The 21,494-nt window shown below is 35.2% G+C and overlaps 1 protein-coding gene across 7 annotated transcripts in view; it reads right to left on the bottom strand.

Moving 5' to 3' along the window:
• LOC102969439 (disintegrin and metalloproteinase domain-containing protein 18) overlaps window positions 1-21,494 on the bottom strand; it is a 142,277-nt gene that overhangs the window by 30,652 nt on the left and 90,131 nt on the right. For 4 of the 7 annotated variants that reach the window (XM_007097057.2, XM_042983397.1, XM_042983396.1 and 1 more), the window contains one exon: window positions 10,628-10,708. The exons of the other annotated variants lie outside the window; for them this stretch is intronic. In XM_007097057.2, coding sequence (XP_007097119.2) covers window positions 10,628-10,708 — 81 coding nt within the window. The remainder of the gene's footprint in view (window positions 1-10,627; window positions 10,709-21,494) is intronic. 7 annotated transcript variants of the gene reach the window in all.

Genomic DNA, 21,494 nt, shown 5'->3' with positions numbered 1-21,494 from the left:
CATGGATGGACCTTGAGGGCATTATGCAAAGTAAAATAAGTTAGAGAGTAGAAGGCAAATACTAAATGATCTCACTTATAGATAGAATTTTTATTTTTTATTTTATTTTTTGTCTTAATACAGATGTTTATTTTTTATTTTTTTTAATTTTAATATGAAATTTATTGTCAAATTGGTTTCCATACAACACCCCGTGCTCATCCCAACATAGATAGAATTTTTAAAAACAAGCATTTTTAAAAACAAGCATATAAATACAGAAACAGATTGGTAGTTGCCACAGGTGGGGGGAGGGGGGATGATGGGTGAAATGAGTAAAGGTTGTCAAAGATAAAGTCCCCAGTTATAATATAAATAAATTATGGAGATGTAATGTAAATATGATGATATAGTTAATAATATTGTATTGAATATTTGAAAGTTACCAAGAGAGCAGATCTTGAAAGTCCTCAGCACAAGAAAAAAATTGTAATTATATATGATGATGTATGTTAACTAGAATTATTGTGGTGATCACTTCACAATGCATACAAATATGAAATCACTAAATTGTACACCTGGATTATACCTCAATAAAAAAAAAGGCATACATAAGAATACATAACAGACTAGGGAAAAACCTAAGAAAAAATAAATTGAAATAGAGTAAAACAAGAGACAAAGTTGAGTGAGAAATAGGAAAAAAGAACAAGTGGCAAGAAGAGAGTAAGCCATGGGGTTCAGAGAAAAAAAAGAACTTATTTTGTGAGATTTCACTTGTGTGTTGGGGGTGGAGGGTCACAGATGAGAAGCTCCAATGTAAAATAATATGAAAGAAAATTATGAAGAATAGGAAAAAGGAATATTATTAGTGTTCCCTAGGTTTATAAATTGCATCCCCTTTATTGTTTTTCAGGAAGTAAGTGTTTTTTATTATTTTTAATTTAGATATGCTTATTTGAAAGTGACTTTCTCTAAGGTTTGAATTCATTTTTAAATATACAGATAGGAAATTGCTCTACCTTATTTAGAATTTCACATTAATATGGCCTACTACATTGAAGGAATATAAGAAAAAATAGTGAGAATATAGCTAGAAGCTTTCCTGCTAAGATCAGGAACAAGGCAAGGATGTTTAGTCTTACTACTTTTCTCTTTCAACATTATACTTAAAGTCATACCTAATGGTTTTAGTCATAAAAATTTATGGTACCTAATGGTTTTAGTCATAAAACATATGACTTTAGTCATACCTAAAGATTTTAAATATAAAACCTTAAGAACAGGAAATAAGAACAGGAAATAAAAGATATAAAATTGGGGAAGAAAGAAATACAATTTTTTCTTCTCAGATGAGATGATTGTGTAAATTATCCCAAAGAATTGACAAAAAGAGATATATGAACCAATAAGTGATTATGTAAGGTAGCATAATGAAAGTTTAATATATAAAAGTCAATTGTGTACTTATGTATAACAATAAACAATTGGCATTTGAAATTGAAAACAATGCCATTTATATTAGCACCAGAAATAATTGGTTTCAAATTTACAAGACCTGTATTAGGAAAACTGCAAAAGTCTAATGTAACAAACTCAAAGATGTATAAAAATGGAGACATGTTCCATGTACATGGATATGAACATTCAATATTTTCGAGATGTTAGATCTTCCACACTTGATCTATACATTCAATACATTCCCAAGAAAAATTCTAGTTGGTTATTTTCTGGTTATTGATAACTTATTTGGCAAACTAATGTTTATATGGAGAAGCAAAAGACGCAGAATAGCCAACATAATGCTGAAGAATAAAGAAGAACCATTTAACTACTTGATATGTATACATTTTTTAAGGCTACAATAATCAAAACAAATTAATGGAATTAAATAGAGAAGATAGAATTAAACCCACATAAATATAATCAACTGATCTTTGATAATGGAACAGAGGCAGGTAGTTCAATGGAGAAAAAAATCATCTTTCAGCAAATGGTGCTGGATATTCACATGCAAAAAGTTAGTACTTACTATTAATTTACTTAACTAAGTTACTAAGTACTTAGTTAACCTTTTATAAAAATTAGCTCAAATGGATCATAGATCTACATGTAAAATACAAAACTGTAAAACTTCTAGAGGATAAAATTGGAGAAAATCTCCATGACCCTGGATTTGGAGATAACTTTTTAGATACTTCAAAAGCATGTCGTATGAAAGAAAGACATGGAATTGAATACTGAAAACTTTGTCTTTAACAACAGAGACCAGATTCAGGAATGCCCACCACTTACAGTCAATCAGTAACTAATATTTTCAATAAATCTGCTGTTCTTTTCTTAACTTGTTGATATTCATATGTAGATTATTACTTTTCAGAATAATAAAATTATAAATTGCTAGGGAGATTAATTGAAACAGAAGTATATACTCAAAAGAGTTGAAAACTTACCTTTACACAAAAACCTGTACATGGATATTTAAGTAATTATATTCATAATTGCAAAATTTTGGAAGCAACCAATATGTCTTTCAGAGATGAATAAATAAACTCATAAATCCAGACATGAAGATACCTTAAGTGTATGTTACTAAGTGAAAGAAGTCACTTTGAAAAGGCTTTATAACTATATCACTGTATATACTATGTAACTATATAAGATTCTAGAAAAGGCTATATACTAACTATATAACATTCTGGAAGAGGCGAATCTATGGAGACAGTAACAAAATCAGTGGCTGCCATAGGTTGGGGCTGGGGGAGAAAAGAGGCACACAGAGGATTTTTTAAGCCAGTGAAAATTATTATTATAATGTGTATTATAATAATGGATACATGTCATTTTACATTTGTCCAAAACCATAAAATATACAACACAAAGAATGAACCCTAATGTAAACTCTCAGTAGTTTGGGTAATTATGATGTACCAGTGTAAGTTCATCAATTGTAACAAATGTACACTTTTGATGCAGGAGGCTATACTTATGTCAGGGAAAGAGACATATGGGAAAATTCTATATTTTTCCCTCAGGTTTTCTGTGAACCTAAAACTGCTCTTAAAAATATTCTTATTAATTTTTTTAAAAAGTATATTATAAATGAAAAAAGAACAGGAGGGAGGGTTGGGAAGATGGCGGCATAGGAGGACGCTGGGCTCACTGCGTCCTGCTGATCACTTAGATTCCGCCTACACCTGCCTAAATAACCCAGAAAACCAGCAGAAGACAAGCAGAACGGATTTTCCGGAGCCAAGCACAGACGAGAGGCCCAGGGAAGAGGGTAGGAAGGGAGGAGAGGCGGTGCTCGCTACACAGACTGGCAGGAGGGAGCCAGGTGGAGGGGCAGCCCGCCGGCCAATCAGAGACCCCGAGTCTGGCTTGTAAAAGTGGAGAGGCTGGATGGAGTGTGTTCGGACAGCAAGCGGGACTTAACATCTGGAAGGTTATAAGTTAACAGCTCTGCTCAGAGAACTGGAGGGCTGGAGGACAACGGGAGGGAGAGTTGTTGAGCCCCCGACAACAGAGCTCAGCTTGGCGGGGAACAAAGGCGCTCGCCAGGGCCATCTCCCTCGCCCCTCCCCCAGCCAAAATCCCAAAGGGAACCGGTTCCTGTCAGGGAACTAGCTTGCACCACGCAAACACCCAACGCTGTGCTTCTGCAGATCCATCCCTCCAGTGGCGGGTCTGACTCTCGCCCTCTGCCACAGGGCCCCTCCAGAAGCGGATCACAGAAGGATACTCGAGCAGAGCCTGCCCCTCCCGCCCCCGTGCACCTTGCCCATCCACCCCAGCTAATACGCCAGCCAGATCCCCAGCACAACAAACCTGGCAGTGTGCAAGTAGCCCAGACAGGCCACACCACCCCACAGTGAATCCCGCCCCTAGGAGAGGGAAAGAGAAGGCACACACCAGTCTGACTGTGGCCCCAGTGGTGGGCTGGGGGCAGACATCAGGTCTGACTGTGGCCCCACCCACAAACGCAAGTAATTCAATAGTGCCCTGCAGTTCCACACCACTCCAGGGGCTATCCAAAATGACGAAACAGAAGAATTCCCCTCAAAAGAATCTCCAGGAAATAATGACAGCTAATGAACTGATCAAAAACGATTTAAACAATATAACAGAAAGTGAATTTAGAATAATAGTCATAAAATTAATCACTGGGCTTGAAGACAGTATAGAGGACAGCAGAGAATCTACTACTACAGAGATCAAGGGACTAAGGAACAGTGAGGAGGAGCTAAAAAATGCTATAAAAGAGCTGCAAAATAAAATGGAAATGACCACGGCTTGGAGTGAAGAGGCAGAGGAGAGAATAGGGGAACTAGAATATAAAATTATGGAAAAAGAGGAAGCTGAGAAAAAGAGAGATAAAAAAATCCAGGAGTGTGAGGGGAAAATTAGAGAACTAAGTGATGCACTAAAGAGAAATAATCTATGCATAATTGGTATTCCAGAGGAGGAAGAGAGAGGGAAAGGTGCTGAAGGGGTACTTGAAGAAATAATAGCTGAGAACTTCCCTGATCTGGGGAAGGAAAAAGGCATTGAAATCCAAGAGGCACAGAGAACTCCCTTCAGACATACCTTGAATCGATCTTCTGCACGACATATCATAGTGAAACTGGCAAAATACAGGGATAAAGAAAAAATTCCGAAAGCAGCTAGGGATAAACGTGCTCTAACATATAAAGGGAGACCTATAAGACTCGTGACCGATCTCTCTACTGAAACTTGGCAGGCCAGAAACGAATGGCAGGAAATCTTCCCTGTGATGAACAGAAAAAATATGCAGCCAAGAATCCTGTATCCAGCAAGTGTGTCATTTAGAATAGAAGGAGAGATAAAGGTCTTCCCAAACAAACAAACACTGAAGGAATTCGTCACCACTAAACCAGCCCTACAAGAGATCCTAAGGGGGATCCTATGAGACAAAGTACCAGAGACATCACTACAAGCATGAAACAAACCTACGGACATCACAATGACTCTAAACCCATATCTTTCTATAATAACACTGAATGTAAATGGACTAAATGTGCCAACCAAAAGAAATAGGGTATCTGAATGAATAAAAAAAACAAGACCCATCTATTTGCTGTCTACAAGAGACTCATTTTAGACCTGAGGACACCTTCAGATTGAAAGTGAGGGGATGGAGAACTATCTATCATGCTACTGGAAGTCAAAAGAAAGCTGGAATTGCCATACTTATATCACACAAACTTGACTTTAAATTAAAGGCTGTAACAAGAGATGAAGAAGGGCACTATATAATAATTACAGGGTCTATCCATCAGGAAGAGCTAACAATAATAAATGTCTATGCACAGAATACAGGAGCCTGCAAATATATAAAACAATCACAAACATAAGCAGCCTTATTGATAAGAATGTGGTAATTGCAGGGGACTTTAACACTCCACTTACAGAAATGGATAGATCATCTAGACACACGGTCAATAAAGAAACAAGGACCCTGAATGATACATTGGATCAGATGGACTTGACAGATATATTTAGAACTCTGCATCCCAAAGCAACAGAATATACTTTCTTCTCAAGTGCACATGGAACATTCTCCAAGATAGATCACATACTGGATCACAAAACAGCCCTTCATAAGTATACAAGAATTGAGATCATACCATACATACTTTCAGACCACAATGCTATGAAGCTTGAAATCAACCACAGGAAAAAGTCTCAGAAACCTCCAAAAACATGAGGTTAAAGAGCACCCTACTAAAGAATGAATGGGTCAACCAGGCACTTAGAGAAGAAATTAAAAAATATATGGAAACAAACGAAAATGAAAATACAACAATCCAAACACTTTGGGATGCAGCGAAGGTAGTCCTGAGAGGAAAATACATTGCAATCCAGGCCTATCTCAAGAAACAAGAAAAATCCCAAATACAAAATCTAACAGCACACCTAAAGGAAATAGAAGCAGAACAGCAAAGACAACCTAAACCCAGCAGAAGAAGAGAAATAATAAAGATCAGAGCAGAAATAAACAATATAGAATCTAAAAAAACTGTAGAGGAGATCAATGAAACCAAGAGTTGGTTTTTTGAAAAAATAAACAAAATTGATTAACCTCTAGCCAGGCTTCTCAAAAAGAAAAGGGAGATGACCCAAATAGGTAAAATCATGAATGAAAATGTAATTATTACAACCAATCACTCAGAGATACAAGCAATTATCGGGGAATACTATGAAAAAGTATATGCCAACAAACTGGACAACCTCGAAGAAATGGACAAATTCCTAAACACCCACACTCTTCCAAAACTCAATCAGGAGGAAATAGAAAGCTTGAACACACCCATAACCAGCGAAGAAATTGAATCAGTCATCAAAAATCTCTCAACAAATAAGAGTCCAGGACCAGATGGCTTCCCAGGGCAGTTCTACCAGACGTTTAAAGCAGAGACAATACCTATCCTTCTCAAGCTATTCCAAAAAATAGAAAGGGAAGGAAACTTCCAGACTCATTCTATGAAGCCAGTATTACTTTGATTCCTAAACCAGACAGAGACCCAGTAAAAAAAGAGAACTACAGGCCAATATCCCTGATGAATATGGATGCAAAAATTCTAAGATACTAGCAAATCGAATTCAACAGCACATAAAAAGAATTATTCACCATGATCAAGTGGGATTCATTCCTGGGATGCAGGGCTGGTTCAACATTCGCAAATCAATCAATGTGATACATCACATTAATAAAAGAAAAGAACCATATGATCCTGTCAATCGATGCAGAAAAGTCATTTGACAAAATTCAGCATCGATTATTAATAAAAACCCACGAGAAAGTCGGGATAGAAGGATCATACTTAAAGATCGTAAAAGCCATTTATGAAAAGCCCACAGCTAACATCATCCTCAATGGGGAAAAACTGAGAGCTTTTTCCCTGAGATCAGGAACATGACAGGGATGTCCACTCTCACCGCTGTTGTTTAACATAGTGTTGGAAGTTCTAGCATCAGCAATCAGACAACAAAAGGAAATCAAAGGCATCAAAATTGGCAAAGATGAAGTCAAGCTTTCGCTTTTTGCAGATGACATGATATTATACATGGAAAATCCGATAGACTCCACCAAAAGTCTGCTAGAACTGATACATGAATTTAGCAAAGTTGCAGGATACAAAATCAATGTACAGAAATCAGTTGCATTCTTATACACTAATAATGAAGCAACAGAAAGACAAATAAAGAAACTGATCCCATTCACAACTGCACCAAGAAGCATAAAATACCTAGGGATAAATGTAACCAAAGATGTACAAGATCTGTATGCTGAAAACTATAGGAAGCTTATGAAGGAAATTGAAGAAGATATAAGGAAATGTAAAAAAATTCCCTGCTCATGGATTGGAAGAATAAATATTGTCAAAATGTCAATACTACCCAAAGCTATCTACACATTCAATGCAATCCCAATCAAAATTGCACCAGCATTCTTCTCCAAACTAGAACAAGCAATCCTAAAATTCATATGGAACCACAAAAGGCCCCGAATAGCCAAAGTAATTTTGAAGAAGAAGACCAAAGCAGGAGGCATCACAATCCCAGACTTTAGCCTCTACTACAAAGCTGTCATCATCAAGACAGCATGGTATTGGCACAAAAACAGACACATAGACCAATGGAATAGAATACAAACCCCAGAACTAGACCCACAAACGTATGGCCAACTCATCTTTGACAAAGCAGGAAAGAACATCCAATGGAAAAAAGACAGTCTCTTTAACAAATGGTGCTGGGAGAACTGGACAGCAACATGCAGAAGGTTGAAACTAGACCACTTTCTCACACCATTCACAAAAATAAACTCAAAATGGATAAGGGCCTGAATGTGAGACAGGAAACCATCAAAACCCTAGAGGACAAAGCAGGAAAAGACCTCTCTGACCTCAGTCGTAGCAATTTCTTACTTGACACATCCCCAAAGGCAAGGGAATTAAAAGCAAAAATGAATTACTGGGACCTTATGAAGATAAAAACCTTCTGCACAGCAAAGAAAACAACCAACAAAACTAAAAGGCAACCAACGGAATGGGAAAAGATATTTGCAAATGACATATCGGACAAAGGGCTAGTATCCAAAATCTATAAAGAGCTCACCAAACTCCACACCCGAAAAACAAATAACCCAGTGAGGAAATGGGCAGAAAACATGAATAGACACTTCTCCAAAGAAGACATCCGGATGGCCAACAGGCACATGAAAAGATGCTCAATGTCGCCCCTCATCAGGGAAATATAAATCAAAACCACACTCAGATACCACCTCATGCCAGGAGGGTGGCCAAAATGAACAAATCAGGAGACTATAGATGCTGGAGAGGATGTGGAGAAATGGGAACCCTCTCGCACTATTGGTGGGAATGCAAATTGGTGCAGCCACTCTGGAAAACAGTGTGGTGGTTCCTCAAAAAATTAAAAATAGACCTACCCTATGACCCAGAAGTAGCACTGCTAGGAATTTACCCAAGGGATACAGGAGTGCTGATGCATAGAGGCACTTGGACCCCAATGTTTATAGCAGCACTCTCAACAATAGCAAAATTATGGAAAGAGCCGAAATGTCCATCAAGTGATGAATGGATAAAGAAACTGTGGTTTATATACACAATGGAGTACTATGTGGCAATGAGAAAGAATGAAATATGGCTCTTTGTAGAAATGTGGTTGGAACTGGAGAGTGTTATGCTGAGTGAAATAAGCCATACAGAGGAAGACAGATACCATATGTTTTCACTCTTATGTGGATCCTGAGAAACTTAACAGAAACCCATGGGGGTGGGGAAGGGGGAAAAAAAGGGGCTAGAGTGGTAGAGAGCCAAAGCATGAGAGACTCGTAAAAACTGAGAACAAACTGAGGGTTGATGGGGGGGTGGGACGGAGGGGAGGGTGGGTGATGGGTATTGAGGAGGGCACTTTTGGGATGAGCACTGGGTGTTGTATGGAAACCAATTTGACAATAAATTTCATATATTGGACAAAAAATAATAAAATTAAAATGAAAAAAAAAACCAAAAAACCCCTAATCATTTGGATAATTTATAAATAACTATGAAAGTAGAGAAAAATAATTTTGAAATAATTCAAACTGAAAACCTCTTTTGTGTAAATATCCAATCAGCTAAAATACTGACAAGAATTTATTTCACTGGACTTTTCCAGACTTTTAACAGCTATTTTTCTAATTTTTATACAAATAAAACTTAAGCCTAAAAATAAATAAATAAATAAATAAATAAATAAATAAATAAATAACAACACTACAATAACTGCCAATTATTCACAATAATATGTCTAAGCAACTACATGTTCTTAAAATTTGAACTAAAGTTGGAAATTGTAGAATTGTAAATCAACTCTATAAATTGTAAATAATAAAGTTGTCTATCTGTTGACATGTCATTGGAAAGTAAACAGAGCTTCTCCTAGATTTAGATTTTACTTGACATGTTAATTTTAATTATGAAACTAACAAATAGTGAAAATTCTTAAAATAAATACAGAAGTCTAATCTTACTTATTTTAATGTCATTTTTCATAGTGAAAAATTTTATCAAAAATACAAAAGTGTAAATAAAATAAAAATGGCAGTAGATGAAGAAAATAAATTTGTGTCCCATAAAACTGTATCAATAATCTATAATCTCTACTTTGTTTTGAGATTTAATAAAAATCATTAAGGCTAAATACTTACAATGGAAAGTTAAACAAAGAAAAACAAAAGATCAGAACAATAGCTATAAAGAAAGTAAAAAACAAAACATTAAAATATAGTTATACTCTTTGTTAACAACCTATAGAAAATTAAAAATAATGCAAAAAGCATTTTATATATTCTAAATCCAAACAATTTAAAAATTATAAAATTGAATCCTATAAGTTTGGTAAATTTGAAATAACTTTTATAATGTTGAATGCATCTTACACTGATTTTCTTTTAGGGAAATAATTTAAAAAGAGCTAGAACTATAAATTAAAGAAGTAAAAATTAAACATAAATGTGACAGCAAACTTGTATTATTAGATTAAGATAGATAAGCAGTTGGGAAGAAATAAAAATTTTTGCATAAGGATACGTTTCCTATTAGAAATCTCTTCATAGGAACAATCAGAAAATTCACTAATGTATCAACATGGTTTTAAGTGTACTCTGTATAAAATATTATATAGCCATAAATTTTAATTATTAAGAGTATGAGGGAGAACAAAATATATTCATAGTTATATTTATTTTATTTGAATTTTATATAAATATGAATTTATATAAGTAAATTTTTATTTATAAGTAAATTATTTATGTTTATAAGTACATATTTATAAGTAAAGCATGAACTTATTGTCATAAGAAAAGAATAAATGTTTTTCATTTAAACATGTTTTTAATTCATAAGTTGTGGGTGCTTACAATAAATTCAACACATGTAGTACAATATATTTAACAGTCTTTGAATTAGCTTCACTGATTTTCTTTATATTGATTAGCTATTTCTGGACCAGGTCAGATTAAAAGTAACCTAGAGTCCCAATTCTCCCAAATAAGATAATTTTTTTACTTTTAATCACCCACAAAAATAACATTTAACTTAGAACTATGAAAAAAGTTACTTACTCCATTTCCTCTGCATTTTGTAGCAGCATTACAGTTATATTCCATCAAGTGAACTTTTTTGCAGGTTTTATTTATACAATACTAAAGTAAAACACAGATAATATTTCATAATCATTCATACATTTGATATAACATGAGAAAATAATTATTTCTTATATGCCCAATTTGAGACTTTTTATTGCATATTACTCTCATTTGGGTACAAAAAGTCTAGCATTCCAATACAAAATCTAAACAATAATCAATTAAAGAAAAATAACTTGGGTGTTTGCCTTGACATAGTTTTTTTGTAATAATGTAATATAATTTGGCCTTTAGGAATTAAATTGAGAATCTCCATAAGGGAGATTTTCTATATTATGTTAATATTCTGTTATAAATAATTGGTTAGTGTTAATGATTTGTGCCCTCAAAACTTGGAACATAATTCATTAATTGTGTTTTGGTTTCAAATGTAAGTGAATATTTTGGATTATAAATTATCATGAATCTTTGTTATAATATTGATAAGAATAGTTTGTCAAGAGAAATATTTTAACTTCATTTGTAACCATTGTAAAATCCTTGTTCCATAAAAATGGGTAATCCAGTGGTAATTAGTCACCAGAATATGTAACTTTTGCTTCCTTTACCATTTTATATTTTGTTAACTGGCCTCCTGGCTTATGTTCTTTTATTTTATTTTAAAAAGCACTATAAATTATAAGTAATACATCAAAAATATGAATATATCAAGTAAGAATAAAAATTTGTTTTTGCAATTATTTCCTGAAAATTAACATATACCCAATACATAAAGTTGCATATGCAAGCCTACATTTGCCTCCTCTTTTCAATATATTTGAAATTCTAGCCAGTGCAATTAGGTGATAAAAATAAATAAAAGGCATACAAATTGCTGAGAAAGAAGTAAAATAATCTGTTTGCAGATGACATAATTGTACATATAGAAAACTCTAAAGACTCCACATGTAAAAAGCTTGTCAGGACTAATCAAAAAAAGTAAATTTACAGAATAAAATATTAACATACAAAAATCAAATGTATTTCTGTACAGTAACAATGAACATTTTTTTAAAATTAAGAAAACAATTCTAATTATAACAGTATAAACTATTATTAGCCAACTAAACTAAACAAGATGATAAATGATTTGTATGCTGAAACTACCAAGAAAGGCTGAAAAAAATTAAAGAAGGCCTAAAGAAATGGAAAGATACCCATTCATACCCGTTCATGGACTGAAATACATAATACTGTTAAGATGTTAATGCTATCTAAAACAATTTACAAATTCAATGTAGTCTCTGTTAAAATTCTAATGACGCTTTTTCAGAAATAAATAATCCATCCTAAAACAATTTCAAGGGACTTCAAATTGCCAAAAGAGACTTACAGAAAGACAAAGTGGGATAACTCATGCTTCTTGAGATCAAAACTTTCTACAAAGCTACAGCAACTAAAACAATGTGGTCATGGAGTAAATTCAGGCATTACTGATGAATGGAATATATTAGATAGTTAAGAAATAAATCCTCTCATATATGGTCAAATAATTTTCAAGAAGTCTGCCAAGTCCTTTCAATGACAAAGGACAATGTTTTCAACAAATGACTCTGGGATATTGGATATCCACATGCAAAAGAATGAAATTAGACCCTTATACCATCTGCAACAACTAACTCAAGATGTATTGAAGACCTAAAGAACTAAATGATAATACTCTGAGGAGACACAGGGAAAATCTTCATAACATTAATTTGGAAACATGATTTTGGATGTGATACCCAAACAACAGGGAACAAACAAGAAAACAGATATACTGGGCTTAATCAAAATTAAAAGGACTTTTGTCTGCAAATGACATTATCAAGAGACTGAAAAGGCACCCACGGAATGGAAGGAAATACTAAAAAATCATTATCTGGTAAGAGATTAATATCCAGAGTTTATATTAAGGATTGGTATACAAGTATATATTAAGGATTCCTTAAACTCAAGAACAACAACGAAAACCAACACCAAATTAAAAATGGGCAAAAGACACAAATAAACATTTATTTGAAGAAATAATAGCTGAAAATTTCCCCTAATCTGAGGAAGGAAACAGATATCCAGATCCAGGAAGCACAGAGAACACCCATCAGAATTAACAAAAGCAGACCCACACGAAGACATATTGTAACTAAATTTGCAAAATATGATGACAAAGAAAAAAATTTAAAAGCAGCAAGGCTAAAGAAATTAGTAAATTATAAGGGAAAACCCATAAAACTAGCAGAGTTTTCAACAGAAATTTTGCAAGTTGGAAGGTTGTGGCATTTTATATTCAAAGTGCTGAATGGGAAAAATCTGCAGCCAAGAACACTTTATACAACAAGGCTGTCATTCAGAATAGAAGGAGAGGTAAAGAGTTTCCCAAACAGAAACTAAAGTAGTTCATGACCACAAAACCAGCTCTGCAAGAAAAGGGGATTCTTTAAATGGAAAGGAGAGACCAAAAGTGACAGTATAGAGGTAGGAAACACAAAATCAGTAAAAATGAAAATTTTTATAAAAAATAAGCGAAGGAACTCATGCATAAAAAAAGAATATAAAATATAATAACATATACCTAAAACAAGAAGGAGTCAGGAGAAAAGAATGGGTTCAAACTTAACAATCAACTTAATATAGACTGCTATGTGCAGAAGAAGTTATATACAAACCTAATGGTAACCATATATCAAAAGCCACTAACAAATAAAGAATAAAGAGAAAAAAATCCAAATATATCACTAAAGAAAGTCAGCAAAACATGAAAGACAAAAAACATCAGAGAAAATCTTCAGAAAAAACCACAAACAAGTAATAAAATAGCAATAAACATATTTACCAATAATTAATATGAATGTTAATGGAAACCCTCTAATCAAAAGACATACAGTGACAGAATGGATTAAAAAAAGAACACACATCTATATGCTTCTTACAAGACATATATTTTGTTTTATTTTTAAAATGTTTTTATTTATTTTTGAGAGAGAGAGAGAGAGAGGGAGAGAGGGAGAATGAGTACGGGAGGGGCAGAGAGAGAGGGAGACACAGAATCCAAAACAGGCTCCAGGCTTGGAGCTGTCCACACAGAGCCCAACACCGGGCTCTAACTCGTGAACCACGAGATCATGACCTAAGCAGAAGTTAGATGCTTACCTGACTGAGCCTCCCAGGCACCCCAAGAGATATATTTGAGATCTAAAGACATCTACAGATAGAAAGTGAGAAGATGAAAAAACATCTATCATGCAAACAAATGTCAGAAAAAAAAAGCCAAAGTAGCAATATTTATATTGGAAAACATAGACATTAAATCAAAGACTGTAACAAGAGACAAGGAAGGACACTATATAATAATAAAGCATATAATCCAACAAGAAGATATAACAATGGAAAATATGCACCCAACATAAAAGCACCCAAATACATAAAACTTAATAACAAACATAAGGGAACTAATCTATAATAATACAACAATAGTAGGGGACTTTTGCACCCCACTTACGCTGATGGACATAGCATGCAAATAGAAAAACAAGGAAACAATGGCTTTGAATGATGCACTGGACTACATCAATTCAACATATATATTCAGAACATTCTATCTTGAAACAGCAGAATACACATTCTTTTCAAGCACAAATGGAACATTCTCCAGAATAGATCACATACAAATAGAAGTTTGTATTAGCCCACAAAACAAACTTCAACAAATTCAAGAAGGTCAAAGTCATATCCTGCATCTTCTCTGACCACAAAGCTATGAAAGTAGAAGTCAATCACAAGAAAAAATTTGGAAAGAATACAAATATATGGAAGTGAAATCACATGCTACTAAACAATGAATTAATCAACCAGGAAATCAAAGAAGAAATAAAAATGTACATGGAAGCAAATGAGAATGAAAACACCACATCCCAAAACCTAGGATGTAGAAAAAGCATTTCTTGTTTTTAAAATTTTTTTATTTTTTATTCTTGAGAGAGAGAGACGGATACAGCATGAGTGGGGAAGGGTCAGAGAGAGAGAGAGGGAGACACAGAATCTGAAGCAGGTTCCAGGCTCTGAGCTGTCAGCACACAGCCTGACACAGGGCTCAAACTCATGAACCGTGAGATCATGACCTGAGCCGAAGTCAGACGCTTAACCAACTGAGCTACCCAGGCGCCCCCAGAAAAAGCATTTCTAAGAGTGAAGTTTATAGCAATACAGGCCTACCACAAGAAGCAAGAAATATCTCAAACAACCTAAGCTTATACCTGAAGGAGCTAGATAAAGAACAACAAAAGAGGCCTCAAACCAGCAGAAGGAAGGAAATAACAAAGATTGGAGCAGAAATGAATGATACAGAAACAAGCAGACAAACAACAACAACAACAACAGCAACAACAAAAAAATAAAACCAGGAACTAGTTCTTTGAAAAAATCAATAAAATTGATGAGCATCTAGCCAGAATTATCAAGAAAAAAAGAGAAAGAACTCAAGTAAATAAAATCACAAATGGGAGAGGACAAATAACAACCAGCACCAAAGAAATACAATGGCAAGACACAACTTGCAACTACTAGCACTACCAACAAAGTGGTCAACCTAGAAGAAATGGGTATGTTCCTAGATATAAATCCACTGTGAAAAGTGAAGCAGAAGAAAAAGAACATTTGAATGGATCAATAACCAGCAAAGAAATTAAGTCAGTCATAAGAAAAATCCCAACAAACAAAAGTCCAGATCAGATGGCTTTACAGGCCAACATGACCCTTACATCAAAACCAGATAAAAGCATTACTAAAAATGAGAACTACAGGATAATATCCTTGATGAAAACAGATCCAAAAATTCTCAACAAAATACCTGCGAATCAAATTAAACAATTAATTTAAAAAAATCATTCATCACTAGTAAGAGAAAGTGAGTTCATTGTGATACAATTTAAAAGCAGATTACACCATCCACCCTTTGTGTTCTAATGTTACATATACTTTACACATGCAAACTACATTTATCCCCAAAGTTTCCAAATTCTCATCCATTATAACACTATCAAAGCTTATTTCTTCACCTGAATTAGCTCCAGCTGTGGATTAGATTCTTGCCTATATTTCACTGAGTACAGCTCTTCCATCTGTAGTCTGTGAAACTAGAACTATCTGTCCCCAACACCACCAATATACAAGAGTACGGCAGGCATAGGATAATGTGTATAGATATTTCTATTCAAAAAGGGCAAGGAGATGGCACATAAAAAGGAATCACTAGTCCATAGCAGTTTCTTGAATAGGTTTCAAGGTGTGTGCATCATCATATTTGGCTCTTGATTCTGCCCTCTGAGATCTTGTTTTGTTGTCTTAGTATTCCTTTCTTTTTCATAAAAGGTAGCACGTGTTTACAGCTGAACAACTGTCTCAACCTGTTTCCAACCAGTAGAATTTGAGAAGTCCAACATCCTCTTTACTATTTACTATTCTTTGTCCCTATCATTCTTGCTGGCAGTGTGTCTGGTGATATTTCACAAAAACTGTGCAGACCACTTGTGAATCTCATTGGAGTTCATTCCATTACACAAAAGCCACACTCACAACTCTCTTCAAAATAAGCTTTTCTTTACCTTGGGCTTCTGTTGATATGACTGAATGACAAAACTCTAAAGCTTTTGGAGGCCAATTTTTTTTTTACAGAATCTGAGGGGAACACCTTTAATTTCTAAACATCCTTTGATGTTTTTGAACTCTTATGTTTGTATAGTCTCAGTTTTGGCTCCATTTTCCTGATAGTTCTTGGAAATCATTTAATTTTGCATTTTTTTACTGTGTGAAGAGGTTGGGAACTTTCAGAATAATTGAGTCATGGTTGCATTTTGTTTAACAATTATCTCAATTTACTACTTTCCTCTCGTATTTTATTACAAGCATCAAGAAGAAGCCAGTCTAGATCACCAAGTTCATTAGGTACATGTTCTGCTTTTCACATACTGTAAAAGAAAATGTGCTAGGTTTTCTGCCCCTAACAAAATGGGTCCTTCCTTTTCCAGTTTTGAATAATGTATTCCCATTACCTCTTGAGCCCTCAACATCAATTTTCTCAAAGTTGAGAGTTCTAGATGTCTATTTCAGGCAATTTGAGCTTCATCTATCATGGCTTTCAAAATTCTTCTGGCCCCCACATACTACCTGTTTATACAGCCACAACTACATTCTTAGTTATTTGAGACAACTGCACCATATTTCTAGGTGCCAAAATCTCTATTATTTATATATTGCTGTATAACATATTATCCACAGAATTAATAGCATTAAACAACACACATATATCATATCAGAGTTTCTGTAGTTCAGGAATCCGGGTATATCTTAGCTAGGTTCCCTCTTCAGTCTCTTACAAAGCCATAATCAAGGTATTATCTGGGGCTGTTGTCTCATCTGAAAGTCTGACTTGGAAGGATTCTCTTCATAGCTTGCTCATATGGTTTTTGGAAGAATTCAATTTCCTGCGAGCTGTTAAATTGAGGGTCTTACTGCTTCACTGGCTCATGATTGCTTTTCCATGTGTGCTTCTTCATCATAGTAGCTTGTTTTAGCAAAGCAAGCAATCTGAGAAGGCGAGAGAGAGAGTGCATGCAAAACAGAAGTCATTCTTTTTTAACCTAATCTTCTGAGTGACATCCTATAACTTTTGCCATAGAAGCAAGCCACTATATCCAGCCCAAATACAAAGGAAGATTACAAAAAGGAATGAATACCAGAAAGTGGGATCATTGGAAACATTTTGGAAGCTGTCTATCACAATAAGCACTTTCCCCAAGGGAATAAGAATTGGCTAGGACTTCTGTAAGATGGTGGCATATGAATATCCTGAAACCACATTCTTTCATGGAGACACCAACTCTACAGTGACATATGGATCATACCTCTGAAAAAGATTTGAAAACTAGATGAACTGCTTCTCCATAACAAATGATACAAAGACAATATCAAAATGGGTAGGAAGGCAGAGATGTGATCTCACCAAAAACTGCCCTGTCATGGCATCACATAATAGGATTTCATCAGTCTGGTGTTTCTCCTGGAGGAGCAAGGAGTTGGTGCCTCTACATTAATCATCCCAACCTTTGGGATCTGCACTGGAAACATGAGCCCCCAAAATGTATGGCTTAGAAAACCAAAGGGGCTGATGTCCAAGGGACACAAAGTTCTATACAAACCCAAGATTTACTTTTTAAAGAATTTACATATGGTCTCACTCAACCAAAATCCAACAAAAACAAGCAAGCAAACAAACAAGCAATCTCCTAGTAGTTTGAAAAGCATTGTGAGTATATTCGAAAGAGATTCATATGTTAATTTAAAAGTCTCTGGTGAAGGAGCAAGGGACAACTGAAACTTTCCCTGAGTCAGAGGCACTGGTAGGTACCATTTTTGTACTCTGCACCTACCCTGTTAGCCCAGGGGGGAAATTCAGATACACCCCTTCCCTCCACCTTACTAAGACAGAAAGGGCCAGCATTCAAGTTCTATCCTACTGCTTACTGAAGTCTGGCTGTGTAGTTGCAGTAATTCCCCTCTAGTTGGCTGGGGCAGGTGAACAGGAACAGTTGTGGCCTTCTCATGTTCACTAGATAAAGCCAGCGAGCATGGACAAATGTGACACTCCTCTGCTTTATGGCTGGGGCTGGTGATAGCAAGGAGCTGTGGAATTCTCCCACTCCCAGACTAAAGCCATCATACACACACAGAGAAGGACCCTCGGCTGCATTCTGACCCATAGAAATGTGCAGTTAAGACACATTCTCAGTACATTTCTTAAGCCAGCAAACATGCTCCAATTCCTATACTCTCCAGTTGTATATATAAATCCAATAAGCATGGATAATCCACACAGGGAATCCCCTATGATCCACCTGGCTCTGGTGGCCAAGGAGGCTGTCATTCCTAAGCTCCATGGGAATGTGACAATTGGAAATACAGTTCTTGACTGGTCACTGCACCCAGGTTACTACACAAACAGACTGAAATGCAATACCAGTCTTCCTGTGGAAATGACTTATTTACAAGTATGGAGCTTCAAGCTGAGGGACAGTCTTCAAATTTCCTCCACATGTAGAGGTCTGAATCACTCACAGGAAATGTAAGCAGGATACACCGTCCTTGTGCACACCCTGGACCTCACTATAGGTCAAAGATACCTCCCAGAAAAGAGTATATGCACTTATCTGCAACCTCAACTTTTGCAGATGTCCCCCAAAGGACACTTCCAGATCTCCTGGACTGGACACCAGCAGGGGTTATAATTGCAATCCCAGAGGACGGAATATATGTTCATATTTTACACATTTACCTAGGGGTCTGGTTTCCAATCAGCCTGAAACTACGTACTCAATGAGATTCCTCTCACTGAATACTGGGAGGTCTTGGCACACCCTCAAAAATAAGAACAAATCAAGAATAAATCAGGTGGTTAGATAATCACAAAGGTTTGAAAGATAATCAAGAGCTAGGGTAAGGTTGAACAAGAAAGTTTATCACCTACACAAAGCCACTCTTTAAAGACTGATAGAAGTAACTATTTTATATTTAACACACAGAAAAAAATACAGAGAGTTAAGCAAAATTAGTAAATATAGAATTATGACCTAAAAGAAAGAACAGGAAAAAAATAAAAGACTCCTTAATGATATAAAGATAAGTAGCCTACCAGATAAGGGATTCAAATTAATGGTCATCAAATGCTCACTAAACTTGGGAGAAGAATGGATGAGCATAGTGAGAATGTCAATAAAAAGAAAATATAAGAAGTACACCACCAACAACAAAAAGTCATAAAGTGACACATACAATAACTAAAAATTTCACAAGAGATTTTAATAGCAGACTTGGTGAAGCAGAAGAATGGATTAGCAACCTGGGAGACAAAGCAATGGAACTCATCCAGACAGAACAGCAAAAAGAAAAAAAAAAGAACTTTAAAAAATGAAAAACAAACAAACAAACAAACTAAAGAGACCTTTGGAACAACATAAAACAGAATAACAGTTGCATTATTGGTGGCCAGAAAGAGAACAGAGAGACAAAGAGACAGAAACAATGGAAATTTTTCCTAACCAGGGAAGGAAGCAGAAATCTAGGTGCAGAAAGCTCATAGAGTTCCAAATAAGATGAACCCAAAGCACTCCACACCAAGGCACATAATTAAAATGACACAGCAATTGCACTACCAGGTATTTACCCAAAGAATATAAAAATACTAATTCAAAGGGATACATGCACCCCAGTGTTTATAGCAGCATTATTTACAATAGCCAAACTATGGAAACAGACCATGTGTCCATCAACAGATGAATAAAGATGTGGTAAGTATATACAACTGAATATTATGCAGACATCAAGAAGAATAAAATTTTGTCATTTGCTACAATGTGGATATAGCTAGAGAGTATTATGCTAAAATAAGTCAGAGAAAGATAAATACTATACGATTTCATTCATATGTGGAATTTTAAGAAACAAAACAGATGATCATAGGGGGAAAAAGAGAGAGAGAGGCAAAACAAGAAAAAGACGTTTAACTACAGAGAACAGACTGATGGTTATCAGAGGAGAGGTAGGTGGGAAGATGGGTTAGGTGATGAGGATTAAGGAGGGCACTTGTGATGAGCGCTGGGTGTTGTACCTAAGTGTTGAATCACTAAACCAAACACCTGAAACTAATATTACACTGTATGTTAACCGGAATTTAAATAAAAACTTAAAAAAAAAAAACAAACAACAAAACTAAAATAAAATGCCAAAAGGTAAAGAGGAGAATTTTTTTAAAAAAATTTTTAAAAGTTTTATTCATTTTTGAGAGACAGAGAGAACGGAGTATGAGCGGGGGAGGGACAGAGAGAGGGGGTGTCACAGAATCCAAAGAAGGCTGAGCCCGTGTGGCACAGAGCCTGACACGGGGCTCAAACTCATTGACTGCAAGATCATGACCTGAACCGAAGTCGGACACTCAACTGACTGAGTCACCCAGGCGCCCCGGTAAAGAGGAGAATCTTAAAAGCAGCAAGAGAAAAACAAATTGTTATGTACATAGAAAACATCATTCATTAGCTGTCAGCAGATTTCTCAGCAGATGTATTTTTCAGGCCATAAGTAAGTGGCATGACATTCAAAGTGCTGAAAGGAAAAAACTTCCATCCAAAAGTATTGTAACCATCAAGATTATCATTCAGAATTGGAGAAATGATAAAGAGTTTTAAAGACAAGCAAAAGCTAAAGGAGTTTGTCATTACTAAACCATCCTTGCAGGAAATGCTAAGGAGAATTATTTAAACCGAAATAGGAAAACATACAGAAGTAAAAAGCTCATTGCAAAAAAAAAAAAAATATAATAAGGGTAGTCAATAAAGCTACTATGAATTTGAATAGATAAAAGTAGTAAAATTAACTAAAGCTGCAATACTTAGTTAAGGGATACATATAATAAGAAGATGTAAAATGTGACATCAAAAACATAAAATATATACAAAATACAGCATTTGTGCTTGACAAAAATGCTCAACAAGTAGGAATAGATGGAACATACCTCAACATCAAAAAGACCAAATATAAAAGACCCGCAGCTAATATCATTCTCAGTGGAGAAAAACTTAGAGCCTTTGCCTTAAGGTCAGTCACAGACAAGGATGCCCAGTTTCATCATTGCTATTTAAAATAGTACTGGAAGTCTTAGCCTCAAGACTAAGGCTTGAGACAACAGACAACAAGACTAAGGCTTGAGCAATCAGACAACAAGAAGAAATAAAGAAATAAAAGGCATCCAAATTATCAAGGAAGAAGTCAAAATTTCAGT

Source organism: Panthera tigris, chromosome B1, assembly GCF_018350195.1.
Source record: "Panthera tigris isolate Pti1 chromosome B1, P.tigris_Pti1_mat1.1, whole genome shotgun sequence".
Classification (NCBI taxonomy): Eukaryota; Metazoa; Chordata; class Mammalia; order Carnivora; family Felidae; genus Panthera; species Panthera tigris.
The sequence above is the reverse complement of the archived record's forward strand: the minus strand, read 5'-3'. Positions and strand labels throughout refer to the sequence as shown.